The sequence below is a fragment of the Otolemur garnettii genome, unplaced genomic scaffold, assembly GCF_000181295.1.
Source record: "Otolemur garnettii isolate 467f Iridium unplaced genomic scaffold, OtoGar3 scaffold00086, whole genome shotgun sequence".
Lineage (NCBI taxonomy): Eukaryota > Metazoa > Chordata > Mammalia > Primates > Galagidae > Otolemur > Otolemur garnettii.
In genome coordinates this window covers 5,073,065-5,087,163 of record NW_003852481.1, presented here as the reverse complement: position 1 = coordinate 5,087,163, position 14,099 = coordinate 5,073,065, and the positions used below count along the sequence as shown (strand labels likewise).

Below are 14,099 nucleotides of genomic sequence, written 5' to 3'. Positions count from 1 at the left end.
CTGTGGAGAGAGTCCTGCTGGTTAATCCCAGGGCAGCTGTGGGAAGAGACTCCCCATGGAAGGCAGCTGTGGCCCAGGGTAGCTGGGCCTGGTCCAAGGCTGGCAGTGTGGGCATCGAGAGCCATCAGATTCAAGCATCTGAATCTCCACCTAACTCTTGCCAACTGTGTGACCCTGAGCATCTGGTTTAATCACCCTTGCCTTATTTTCTCACTTATAAAAATGGGGTAAATAACAGCATAACCCCAATCTAGTTATTACGAGAATTAAATGAGCAGGCTTAGCACAGAGTCTGGCACAGGTAACTGCTCACACACACACACATGTTCTAAGTATGCACGTGTAGGCCCGTGAACATGTATGTTTATACAGAGCCCGGCGTGGGATGGTGCTAAGCAAACTGATTGCTTTGCTCTGTCCCTTTTTGACTCGCTCCAGCTCAGACCAGCCAGTGATGGTTTTACAAGCTCCTGCGAACTGGCTCTGGATCCACTGCTCCACAGATGCTGCTGGACGAGGTAACAGCTGGATCCTTAGCTCTGTGAGGTCCAGAATTTCTACTTGCTTTGTTTCCTGTTGTACCTAAGGGACTAGGAATGGGGCCCTGCTCATAGTGGCTGCTTGATAAACATTTGCTGATAATGTATGAATGAAGAAACAAAATGAATGAATGGAAGCATGGGCAGTGTGTCCCTTGAATGCCAGCTCCTCCCTTGCAGCGCCCCTCCAGGCTGAGCTCTGACAACTCCCCTCACCTTGAGCAATGCGGGGGGCCTTCACACTCTGGTGAGTTCCTACTACCCTAGACTTGGGTAGGGCCCCAAAGTCTATTTTTCAAAGAGGTAACCGCCAATGACCATGCTTTGAGAAACTTTTCTCTAATGTTATTTTCCCTCTCAAGTTTCTAAACGGGGAAAGTGAGGCTGAAGGCAATGTCACTGCAGGGACCAGCTGATGGCCCACAGAGGGCACCCTGGGCGGGGGCAGAGCCCAGACCTTGGCAGGGTGGGCGCGTGTGCACTCACGAGAAAGCAGCTTTGCCCTCCTCCATGTCCTTGCCCTTGGCTCCGGGCCCGGCTTTCCCGCACAGATTGACAGCAATGCACATTAGCAGGCCACACTTGTTCAGGAAGTAGCAGGTGATGTCCACGACCACCAGGAGCAGGACAAAGATGACGATGAGGATGCCCACAATGGCCCCTGTGCTCAGGCCTGACGTGGGACTGCCATTGGCTTGAGGGGGAGAGAGACAACTGGTGGTTAACAGACTAATAAGATGTGAGACCCCTAGACCCTGTGAGTGGCAGCCCCTGGGGTGGGTAGGACCCGTGAGACAGTCATGGCATTCTTGTCCAGAGTGTCTCCTTCCTTGGGCCCTTTTATGCCCCAGTGTTGTGGCAATAAGGCCTCTCCATATCTTCCAGAGATAGGGGCAACAGCTTCATCTCATACACCTGGGGATGGGGGCTGCCACCCTCAGATTCACTCCCAGTTGGCCTCCGGGAAGTTCTGGAAGCAGGCCAAACCCCACCAGCCAGTGTCTACAGACACTGGGTAACGAATTGGAGGGCACTGCTGTGTTTCCCGGGATCAAGGCACAAGCTTTGCAGAGCAAACAGGCTGTGGTCACTGGTTTCCCATGGAGCTGAGGCCCCTGGAACAGTCAGGCACAGGGTCTTGAGGGGGTGGCCAAGAGCTCTTAGGGCTTTCTCGAAGATCATGGGGACATCAGACATAAAGGATGCCCAATTTTCTACTTTCTCTCCCCCTCTAAGGAATGACCCCAAAGGGGCCTGACACTGGATCACTTTGGGTTCATGGTACCCTCCTTTGCTGTTCTCCAGGGAGACGAATGAAGCCCACATGCCCCTGGAGACGTGGAGGCCTCCCCAGGCCCAGTGGACAAGGTAAGAGGTCTGGGAATACTCACCATCTGAGAGCTCGGGCCTGCCTGGGTCAGGCTTCAGGAGAACCAGCAGACACACCCAGAGGCGCATACCCACCAGACAGGCACGCTCACATCAGGACACACGCCCACACGGACAGACATACGCTCTTACATTCACTATCTCCAAGCACCTTGGTTCTGGCTGGGCTCACTCTGCAGGACTCAGCCTGTGTCTTTCTCCCCAGGGGCCTGTCTACGATCCCACAAGGACATGGGCTGTTGACGGTGTCACAGAAGGACCCGGGCTCAGTTCCCTGGGGCCTGGGAGCTCACTGAATGCTCAAGATCTACATTAGTTGGCCGGGATCAATCTGAATCTGTCAACTCCCTAGTGGTTCCCACTAGAGTGTGGGAGACGAGTGGTCACGCTGCCTGAAGCTCCAGATGGAGCTCTGTCTATAGGTCAGTGTGGGAACAATGGCACTGGACTGCCAATGGTGGGGAGGGACCTGGTTCCAGGACTGGCAGCCCTGCCTCCCCACTAGACCTTGTCTGAAGCCTGCGGTGCTCTGAGGGCCCACTGAGGTCACCCGAATCTGTGGTTCAGCCCCAGCACATCTCACTAGACTTTACTGAGTGCCCCATCAGATAACGGAACAAACGTGTAACCCAGGATAACTGACACCATAGGTGGGTCACGCAATCTTCGTCTTTCACATAGCCTCTATGGGGTGGCGGTGGGGTGACTCCTCTGTTTGCCCCAGGGGTCTCTGCCAAGGCACTGTTGTCCCATTCCACTGGCCCTTATTTCAAACTTCAGTTCAGGATACGGGTCACCGACCCGACCCAGCACACCAGAAATTCCCCAGCCTATTCCTTAGCACACTAGGCACGGCCAGGCCTGAGCAAGAGACTCCCAGTTCACGTGTACTTTGGGCCCTTTGGGACTCTGGCCTTCTCCCCGGCCTTCCCTCCTCAGGCTCTCTGGCTGGTCCCTTCCAACCCTGCACTGAAGACCCTAGTCCATTCCCCCGTGATGGCCGGAGACTGGCAGAGGGCTCTGTGCCCAGATGGCTGATGCCTGGGCTGTGGCCTCTGGATCCCACTGTCAGCTAAACTGGTTCATCTTGTTAGCAGCCCTAACACAGAGGCACTTCTGGTAGGTCACATGAGCACAAAACCATCCTTGCACTTGCCCACGGTCCTCACACATTCCACCCGCAAGGAAAAGAAAGAGACGCAGGCCTCCTGATCTTCGGGACCTTCACACTGCTCCCCCGATGAGGGAGGAGACTCTGGCCTTCGGTTTTCTCTCCATTGCATGACAGTGGGCTTGAGGACACTGAGGCCTCCTGACGCCAGCATGGACAGGCGTGAAGCACCCACTTCCTGAAGGAGGGGCTGGGAGCATTTTTTTCTTTTTTTTTTCTTTTGGTGGTGGGATATGTCTGTATTTTTGGACTCCATGGCATTAATCTTACATTCTGAGGTCTATGCATAAAGAGGGTTTTGTGGAGCTAATTATACATCTACAGAGGAAGAATAAACACCTGCAAAGCTGCCCTGTGTGCAGGAGGGAACGGCAGCTGGGGCATCTTCTGCCTTGGGCTCATCGGCCCCAGTGGAGGGCCGCACAGGTTCTGAGCACACTCAGGGAGGCCCAGGAGGGCAGAAAAGGTCTGAAATCCAGCAAGCACCGGAGGTGGGGCAGTTGTCTCTCCTGTCTCCTGGCCTCAGGGGTCCTACGGGGGCTGTGGACTCTGCCTACTCCTCTGTCACAACTCACGGCACCAACCAGCCGCCTTCCTTCCGCCTGCGAAATACACAGGCCCTTCTGCTCCTCGGGGCTCGCCCTGAGTCTCTGCAGGAAACTCTCCCTCCTGAGTGTTTCAAGGGTGGCTCTTTGTCATCGTAGGCCTCAGTCCCAATGTCACCTTGTCACTGTGGCCTCCCCAATCTCTTATCTAGTGAGCTGCCATGTTACTGTGTTCATCCTTCTTACCATTATCTGCCACTTTACATTCACTTACATGCTCAGGTTCTGGCCTCCAGAACATCCTGGCAGGCTCCCTTGCCCTCTCGTAACATCTCCCCAGCACCAAGGACAACCCTGACTCACAGAAAAATATCCAAAGAATGTCTGTTGCACAAATAGATGAGTGTATCGCTTAGAGATGAGAATGCTGTTTCCAAATACAGTGACCACCTAAAGGACTGTATTAGTCAACGTATGGTGGTCAACAGAAGGGACCAGGCCTACTGTACTGATACATACATGTGGTGCATGTCCAGTCTATGAAAATTAGGTCAACTTAAGGAGATGGGATAGACAGGTGGTCAACTCTGGAGCTTCTACTGTATTTAAAAGTGTGTCATGAGAAGGACGCAGGAGCCTTAGTCTGTATGGCACCAGCATGGAGAGATTACAGGGGTGGGACAGGTTTTAGTGCCTTATGAGAAAGGACTAACAGACAGAGCTCTTCAAACATAGTGTGGCTGCCCAGTTGGGAGGTGAACTCCCTATTGCTGGCAGCATTCGCACAGAGGCTGGACAATCCCTTAGCAGGGATGCTATAATTCTCTGATGAGGTCCCTACACTAGGTGGGGCTTATGTAGAAGACGGCTTCAAGTCCTGTTCAACCACAGAGCCTGACCTTCCACGGTACCTGACACAGGGGACAGATTCCTTAATGCCAGTTTTCTCCACTGTGTGGACTGAGGACTATTTCCTGGAAAATGAAAATGCTTAATGGGTCCCATCTTAATCATTGATCCTTGTGATTTTATTTTTACATGGAAAATAAGTATCTTTTAACTCAATGTGTCTCCATCTGCAGTGGAATTCCCAGGAATGTTTTGTTAAACATTGAGAACCAGGGGCTCCCAGGTCTATGGAATTTGAATTGCTGGGGTTGAGGCTCAGGAGTCAGGATTTGAACAAGCACCCCAGATATTTGTATGAAGACTGCTGTTCTCAGGTCTTCCCTGCCTTGCATTACATGGAGAAATGGCTGAAACTATAACCTCACTGCCAAGGATAAGGTGTGCCATCTTGCCAGTAAACATGACAAAAAAAAACTTGACCTTATTAGCTGGAAGGAGACCTTGACCTCATTAGCTGGAAGGAGAGAAATCCAAGATCATCCCCTCCTAAGGAAAAGGGGCCACAATGTCCTCCACTGCTAAGAGCTAGATGCCCGAAGCAAGTGAGGTCTCCTCAAGCTGGAGGGAGAATGTCTATTGTTTATACAAAACAAGGCTGGAAAGAAGGGACAGGTTGGGGGCACACAAAAGGGCTTCAAAAGCAAGCCCTCTTGGTGGATGCTATAGAATTATTTAGTTCAGGAAAGCTAGAAGGACAATAGCTAGCTCCTGCATCTTATGTCACATTTTACCAAAGAAAAATTAAAAAACAAAAAACCTCTGGGGTCCTTTCCGTGCCATGATCGTCCCCCAAGCACCCTTGACTAACTCACCCGTGCACCTTGCATGCAAAGAAGGCTTCCTGGGAGCAGCTCCTCCATAACCTCCAAGGCCAGAGCTTCCCTGAACACTGAGATTATGAAGCCGGAGTTGTCCATCTTCTGTGGTTCCTGGCTTGGGGAGGGATGGCCCTAAAGAGGAAACTGGCTTGCTCCAAGAATAAGATCCACATATGCCCACTTTCTTGTGCCATACATTGGGAACATGTGTCTGGCATTTGACAGACGGCCTGACGGGCCTCAGTCCTTGTGTCACAAGACCCAGGTAGAGCAGACATGCTTTCCCCACCCCAATTCCCCTCTAGGACTGTCATCTCTTAGATTTGGGGTTTCGGTTCAACTCATAACCCCCTGACACATCTGCTTGCCCCTTCCTGGAATCAGCCAAATAGACGGCTGGTCTCAGGGGCTTGCAGGAAGTATGTGACTAAGTGTGATCACAGACAGAATAAGGTTGCCAAGAGAAGCTTCTCTCCATCCCAAGCACACTGTGTGCAGCCTCACTTAGGGAGAGTAGAGTTGCTGTGCAACTGAGTGACCCTGCCACCGAGCCATGTGGCTCCACCCCCGTCGTGGCCACCTCCCCACTTCTGCAAAGGCACCTTCCTCTCCCGCTGCCTGCTGGGGACTCCCAGGTGGCGATGACCCACAAAAGCTCTCAGGATAGCTGACAAAAACACACTTCTCCTCATTAGGGAGAAAAAGCATTGCCTTTGGTAAGAACTCGATTTGTCAGGCTGGGGACTTGAGGTACAATCTGGATGTCTCTCTAGGTAATAAGTTATCCAGGCACCTGTGAGGTGGCTTTCGATACTCCGTGGGTCACAACTATCAAATAAAATCCAACACGCTCGTGAGTTCGCATGAACTGTTATTTCCTTTAATAATGCAAAGATGTAAACTCCACAAAGGCCTCGCTGATTACCTAGACAACAGTGTTAGCGTTCTTATTAGTAGAAAAACGTGATCCAAACCTGCCGTATAAATATTTCAAAAATGAACAGAGGAGCCCCGAGGCGTGTGGTGTGGGCAGCACTAATACAGGGCACAGAGTGAGGTGGGGCGGCTGGGCAAGGTGGGGCGCTCTCACTCCTGCAGGGGCTGGGAGGGCTGCTACCTTCTGGGCTCCTGGTGGGCTGCGGCCTGCAGCCTTTGCTGGGAATTCAGGCTCCAGTGGGAGTGGGTGTGCACTAACGCTGTCTCTAGGAGGACACACTTCCCTCTAGGGGAGGTATGGGTCTGTGGGTCTGTCCAAATGTGCCCATTCCGGTGGCCCCAAAGTGTTTCAGCTGAGGCCTCCTTAGCCCTGGGACAGCTGAGGGGACAAGGCCATATCAGTCCTCTCCAACTCAGGACCAGATCTCCAAAAGGTCCCTTCAGAAACACTGACACTGTCCCTCTCATGTGGGTGGTCCTGGGACCAGGGGAAGCAGACTTGTGAGCTGAGCACTCCCAGGGTGAACCCATGTGGCTTCTGCCCAAGGCGATTACAGGTGGAGAGGCCTCTTTTTGCCTTCTTCACAGCTCTCCCTGACTGACCTGTGATCACTGTGCCAACCTCAGAGGCACCATGTCCCCCTCCTTGTATTGCCCTGTGCCTCAGAACCATGCCTGCCCTGCTGCTCTGGTGTGGGGTGAGCTCAGTGACTCTGGGGGAGAGGTCTGTGGCGGGGTGAGAGGCACTGGCTTGCCTGAGCCACTGAGCAGTGTGAAGCCCCTGGTGTCCACATGTGACCTTTAACTGAGCGCTGGGGACACTGGTGGGCACCAACACAGTGGCTTTGCCCCTCAGACCAATGCACGGGGTCATGCGGATTCCCAAAGGGGGAACGTTAAATCTTTGAACAATAAAAAAGAACAGTGGAAAAAAAAATACACGAAGAAACCAAAAAGAACAAAAATTAAACTTCTGTGGAGATGCTCAGAGATGAGATACGGAGAATGATATGTGACCACGATGGAGGGAGGGAGTCTTTATTCAGTGGGAGGTGCATCCCCAAGCACACACATGGGTATTACGGAGATGGACTCGGCCCTGGGTCTCCACGTGGGACCTTAAGAAAACACACCCACTTCTTCTCCTGGGTGAGCTTCCTAGCAGCAGAGAGGAGAAGCTGGTTTTTCAGGAGAGTTTTTAAAATGTCACTGAACTATAGTGACCGACAGGAGGGCCAAGCATTTAGAATGTACTGTTAGGTTGACTCAGTGCTAATTTACTGAGTCTCCTGGACTGGGCAGCCTGAGAGAGGCCTGCCCCTCTCCTTCCACTGTACCAACCATACCCAGGGAAGGTGGGGGGACTTGTGCTTCACAGCAGCAGCTTCCAACCCGCCCCGTGGATTGATGCTCACAGTGATTACCTGGGTTGGACCACAACCCCCAAGACCCAGAGGCTCTGTGCTGATCTGTGACAAGCCCCCTGAAACAGGGAAGCACCCCAATTGGGAGACACACACCTTTCAAAGCTGGCGTGAATTGGCACATCACAGCTTGGCCGTGTCCACAGAGACAGCAGAAGGTGCTGGTCATAACACCAGGACCAAAGTGTCTCCCTGAACATGCATCGGTCCCAGAAAATATCCAACAAATTCAACTTTTTTCCAATGCATGGGTAGCAGTGTGACTTAATTTGCCTATCATGTCAGCCAGACACTCAGGTGAATCACTGTGGTCTGGCTCTCTTAACAGGGGGCACTTAAATACTTCAATGCAAGCAAAGCCATCTACTTATTGAAAGGTGGAGGAGGAGCACAGAGTTAGAATGAGGGGGGCACGTGGGGATTTTAATAATCTGATGCAAGCTTGAGAAGATACTCAGAATTCTCCTCTGCTACGTCATTTTTACGTATGAACAAAAAAATTGCCACAAGTAGCAGATAAGCAGAGACCTCTCTGTAAACCTAGCAGGGTGCTCTTTAAAAAATAGTATTTAAAGAAAGATCTTTTAAATCCTTTTTACTGGTCTGAACAAAGGGGGCGAACTCCTTATGATGTGGCATAGACATATTCTGCGAGTGGTCGGATATCTGGAGGGAAAGCTTTTTCCAATTGCAAAACCTTCCTCTTTCACACAGAATCCTCACTTGGTGGCTGTGGCCATGGTGGTCCTGACAGGTTCTTCCAAAGGGGGCACTGATCATTTTCATAGGAACTTGGCTTTGAAGGACATTTAATTTTTTTGTGTTCAAGTTCCTAACAGAGCAAGAGAAGAGTCAGTGCTGGGAGAAGCAAGGAGACAAAGGTGGAGGATGCAGAATTGCCTCCCAAAGTTGCTGCAGGTGTCAAGCAACGCGTCCCCAGAGGGAATGCGGTTGTTTAAAAAACAAATGTGGCAGTGGGGATGTCCCAGTGACGTCCGGGGTGACAAGTGTGACGACAGACACAGGAAGGGGAGGGGGGGAGAAGGAAAGAGAAGGTAGAGACAGAAACAGAGAAAAAAATAGATAAAAAGAAAAAAAAAATTAGGTCACCTATAAAAAATGCAGAATCAAAGGTTAATTCAACTTAGTAAATTAAATTGACAAAGGTTAGGGGAGATTTCAGTGCGGTTTCAATACCATAAGGCCAGTTCAGAAGCTCAGCAAGGCCAGAAGCAGCACAGCGGGGTTAATTTGGGGGTTAAGGGTCAGCAAGCAAATGAAATTAAAGTGAGAGAGCAGGAGCCTCCACAGTAAAGTACGAGAGTTTGATTAGGAGAGTGTTACCTTTCACTAAGGTGAAGCCTCTCAAGACACAGTCAGCGAGTGTATGGTCTCCTAGCGGCATGGTGGCAGAGATGCGCTGGATTGCCGCGCTGTGAGCAGCAAACCATGTGCAGGGATTGGGGACAGCCTGGTCTGCGTCGATGAAGACTTCTCCCCTGGTTGCACAAGTCCTCCACTATCCTGCTGCCTAAGGGGGTCTCGTTCTGCACCCTTCCTAACCTTCTGCCACCCAGCTGACCACAGAATTCAACCACAAACGTACATCTTGCAATCCAGAGGGGTTAGGATCCCAATTCAATGGCGAGGAGAGTCCAGCCAAGCACAGAGCCATTGCCATCTCAGACACCGCCCTTTCCACCTTTCAGCAGAAGAGCCACAGAACTCTTATGGGTCCCTAACCCTCTGTGGCTTCACTGGGAGCCTGGGCAATTCAGAAGAAGGACTCTACTGTCTCTGGAGCGTTACCTCTGGAGGACTAGGTCTACCCAGAATTGCTGTCTCTGACACACAACCAAAGCCCAGAAGCTGATGCTGCTGGCACGTGAACACAGCCTGTCCAAACGACCTACCTACTGAGGCTCCCCCCAGAGTCCATGTGCAGGAAGGAGTCTGTCTTGCTGCAAAGGGCTTTTACTCAAGCCTCATATCCCCTCATCTCCTAAGTGTTCCATAAAGGCTGGGAAGAGCCTGACATACCAGACTACAGACTTCAAGGAAAGACTGACCAAAGAACACAAAGAAAGAAGGGGCAGAGAAAAAGCAGGGCCACCTCCATTTGGACAGTAATGAGGACGTCCCCTGTAGCCACACCGTGTGCCTTGTCTGTAGCACCACCCATTTGACCAGTGGAGACACGACCACCCCAGCGTGTGCTGGAGAGCCTTCCTGACAACGCAGTGGGGACCAATTAGTGCTTCTGACCTATAGCTTAAAACTCACCTGTCCTCTTGCTGGAGGCGCCCCCCACCCCCCATCTACCAGGCACACGCATTCACGCACAGACAGCCATCGGGACCCACACGCTCATTTCGTTTTGTTGCTGTTAGACTAGCCCGCTTTGGCCCATACATCCTGCATCATAGTCAGCCCAGACCCTCTCACCTGTCTCTCCCTGGGAGGAGCAATCATGCCAGCCAAGCCAAGAGCTAGGCAAGCATGACAGAGGGCTGACCAAGGCCATTTCCTACCACACTCGGACATGGCACAGTGTACAAGGCCCCCCACCACGCTGAAGCTGTATACTCTAAGCCCACCTCCCCACCTGTGGTTGGCATTTGGCTGGTCTGGAACAGCACAGTGATGGTGAAGAGCTCATTCTTCTCTGAGGCCAATGAGGAGAGTGGCCATAGCGCCAAGGTAAGAAAGTACAGCTCTCACTTTATTCCCACACTTGAGTTGGTCCTGGATCCCTAGAGACAGATCTGCATCTCCTAGAACTGCTGCCATCACGGTCTCTAGCAGACTGGATTGCTTTCATCGATGGTGCTTCCAGCGTTTAATATCTCCACTTGTTCTACTTCAAGTGGTTCAATTTAATCTTTGTTTCAATTGAGAGGTCTTTGGCAGATAGGGTTTGTAACTGGGCACCATCTCTTCCTTCTCTTGGGGTTGCCAAAGAGAAGAGTTCTGGACCATGGTTATGCAGATAAAGCAAGCATTAAGTAGTAAGCTCTTAAGGATGGTTATCTGGTCCAAGTGTGAAGTGGCAGATGGCAGATAAGGTCTCAACAAAGGATCCTTACGCAACCAGCTTCCAAAGCTGGGCTGGAGCTGGGGCACTTCCCATCTGAAGGGTCCAAGGGACTGGTTAGCATCAGTCCTTTAAGGCCAAATGAGACAGGACCTTTTCCCCAGGATGCTTGGCCAAGCCTTGCTGGGGGTCCAGTACATCTCAACCCATTACACAGATAGGTACAAGGCAAAACTAAGCTTTGCGTGGGCAACCAATCATGAGGATGGCTGTAAGCAAGCGAGTCGTCAGGGCTGTTCAGGCACATTAGGAGGTGCAGCACTTGTGCATTAATTCAAAGCGGAAAACTAACAGAGAGCAGAGGCGGCCATACCTGGGATGGCTGTGGGCTGGGCCGAGGTCCTGAACACAAAATGAGCCGCCTTGGATTTTCCTTGCTGGTTCTCAGCCACCACGTAGACCTCGTACTCAGCATTCCAGTCGAGGGACTTGAGCATGACATGGTCAATGCTAGACGGGAGCCTGATCTCAGGTTTCCACTCGGCGGACAGCTGGGAGAGACCGGCAAGAAGGATACAAGCCATCAGAAAGCATCAGAGGAAAAGGTGGGGAGGACCAGTTACCAGGCAGAACTCAGGGCACTCAATAACTGCGGGTGCAAAACTCATAAAAATCAGGAGTGCTGATAGGACATGGTCTTTATTCTTCACCAGCCTGCAAAATCCTTACACAGGTCAGGAGGAAAGTTTGCATGTTTGCAAACACAAACAGCAGCAGAAGCCAGGGAGGCATTGGGCCAAGCCCTTCCATGTCCCATCACCCTTAGGGCATTAGGGACACGGCACCACCCCTGTCCCCCAGGGTACATGCTCGAATACCGGACACGTAAGTAGAAGGATACCCGAGAGCAGTAACAGAACACATCTGCTCCCGGTTATTTCAGAATGCTGCTCACATTCACACACGTGCCTCACCTCCCTGACATGCCAACACCGCAGAGTCCAGTTTCATTGAAAATAAAAACTGTCATTTGTTGAGCACCTACTATGTGCCAGGCACTGTACTAAGGGCTTTCCACACGTTTTCTTAGTGTGTCTCTATAAGTGGCCTGGGGGTGGGGAGTTTGTCAGGCTCTTATTAAACCGATGAAAAGAACTGAGAAAGAAGTTAGGTGGTGAGCCTGGAGTCGCACCTGAGACCGTCTGGACCTCACAGCTGGGAACTTTCATTTTTTACTTCTAAATTGTATAAGTGAGAATAATATTTTGAAATCTGACACAGAATAGATGTACATCTTTCCAGGGCACATGTGATAATTGAATACAATTTATACAATTTGTAAAGATCACATTGGTTTAATTTGGATTGCCATCACCTGAAATATTTGTTTTTTTCTTTATGCCAGAAACATCTGAACCATTCTCTCCTAGCTATTTTGAAATATGCCAGAGATGGCTGTAAACGATGGTCGCCCTACTGAGCTATTGCACACTAGACTCAGGCGTGTTCAGTCTGCTAGGGGATACCCAAGAGGAGTTACGAGGACCTTCTGACTAGCCCACGTATGTGCACAGTACTACCCATGCAGATTATGTGAGGACTTTTTGCTTATCTGGGGTGGGCAGATATCACAAAAATTATACACGGACATTCTTTTTTTTGGCTCACCTGCTTTTGTCAGTGTTTGTGTATTTAATGTGTGACCTAAGATAATTCTTCTTTCAATGGGGTCCAGAGAAGCCCAAAAGTTGGACACCCCATAGTAGGTCTAACTTCTTCCATCCCACTGTGGATTTGCTCCCCTAATCAGCCTCTCTTCATCCCTCATCACTTATGATCTTTCCTTTTCACAGTAGAGAGCTCAACAAACTCCCACTGAAACGAATTAATTTTTTTTTTTTTTGCAGTTTTTGGCCGGGGCTGGGTTTGAACCTGCCACTTCCGGTAGATGGGGCTGGGGCCCTACTCCTTTGAGCCACAGGTGCTGCACCGAACTGCGTTAGATGTTTCTATTCCATGCAGTGTGGCTGGTCTCTAGCTGAAGAGGAGGAGCCACGGCAGGGGTTAATTTCTGCTCAGAGGCCCCCAAGGAAGGCTACTCTCATCTCAGCAGGGCCTTGCCCACGACGCATCACAGGCCTGAAGCCAGACTGACGGGTGTCCACTTTTTCTCATTGAATATTTCTTCTGGTTATAACTGACACATTCACCAACCTGTCTGCATTGGGTGGGAGTTTATAAAGCCGTTGTTAGGTGGCCACCTCCCTAACAAAACAGCTGTGAAAGAAGTTCTGCTGACTTCAGAGCAATCTATAGCCGGTCTCATAATCGCACAGCCCACCTCTTCAGATCTTTGGCCTTTACACAGGGCATATGCCCTGAGGTCTGTGCTGGCCACACAGGAAGGCTTGGCAAATGTTTACTCCACGGCAGGCTGTTCCATGGAGGAGCAGAACATGGCAGCAACGCCACCTGGAAGGTGGCAGGCCCGTGGCTGAGGCTGGGTGTGGAGGAATTAAGTATCTTCTAGCAAAGCAGTCTTCCCATGCAAGAGAGTTTGTATTCCCTGATGAGCTGGCTTTAGGGATATGACAGTGTTCATGACGTGGCCAGTGAGTATTCTAGGGCAATCCTAGAGAGGGGAATACTAGTTTCCTCAGAGTCTAACCAGGAAGCCCGGGCTAGGCTGCAAGTTAGTTTGTGTCTACGTCACTCTGAGGCCCCACTTTGAAACAAAGCGACTGAACTGTCTGTGTTTTCTCTCCTTTCTCAGCAATCATCATTATAAAAGAGACAACCAGAATAAAAAACAAATATCTCAGGAAGCCAATATTAGGTTACAGAGTACATACCCGTAACATATAATACTACTACTTAGCAAAATGAAGTTTTTGATGTGTGAGAAGATGGTTGTTGACATGGGATCTATCTCAGTGCGGTGCCCCGGTTGTGCCCGCCACAGCCACAGTGGCTCTTAAGACAAAGTGATGTCTGAGGCGGCCTCGTATAGGACATAGCTCCAGCCCAGGCTTTGTCTCAGCAGCCACTATAGTTACTATTTATAAAGGTCTCTAAGCACATTTCTGATTGAGTCTTTATACATATTACAACTAATCTTTCCAACAACTTGATAAGCTATTTTATCTCCATTTTGCAGATTAAGAAGCTGAGGTTCTGGAAGATTGGTGACCAATTTGGGTCCCATGCTGGTAAGTGGTAAAGTTGGGATTGGACGCCCTGTCTGGCTCTAAAACCCATGTTCTATCCACCGAGCCACACTGGCATGACAATGGTCCAAGGTATCCCGCCCTACGGTGCCACCCATGTCCATTGG

The 14,099-nt window shown here is 50.7% G+C and overlaps 1 protein-coding gene across 4 annotated transcripts in view; it reads right to left on the bottom strand.

Annotated features, from left to right (window-relative positions):
* The window catches only part of NCAM1 (neural cell adhesion molecule 1), a 308,717-nt gene that overhangs the window by 6,924 nt on the left and 287,694 nt on the right, over nucleotides 1-14,099 (bottom strand). For 2 of the 4 annotated variants that reach the window (XM_003794751.2, XM_003794752.2), the window contains 2 exons: nucleotides 11,139-11,316; nucleotides 1,026-1,233 (listed from right to left, as the gene is read on the bottom strand). In XM_003794751.2, coding sequence (XP_003794799.1) covers nucleotides 1,026-1,233; nucleotides 11,139-11,316 — 386 coding nt within the window. Of the gene's footprint in view, nucleotides 1-1,025; nucleotides 1,234-8,188; nucleotides 8,644-11,138; nucleotides 11,317-14,099 lie in introns of those variants that run through there. The other 2 variants (XM_012808164.2, XM_023516051.1) reach the window with 2 other exon arrangements.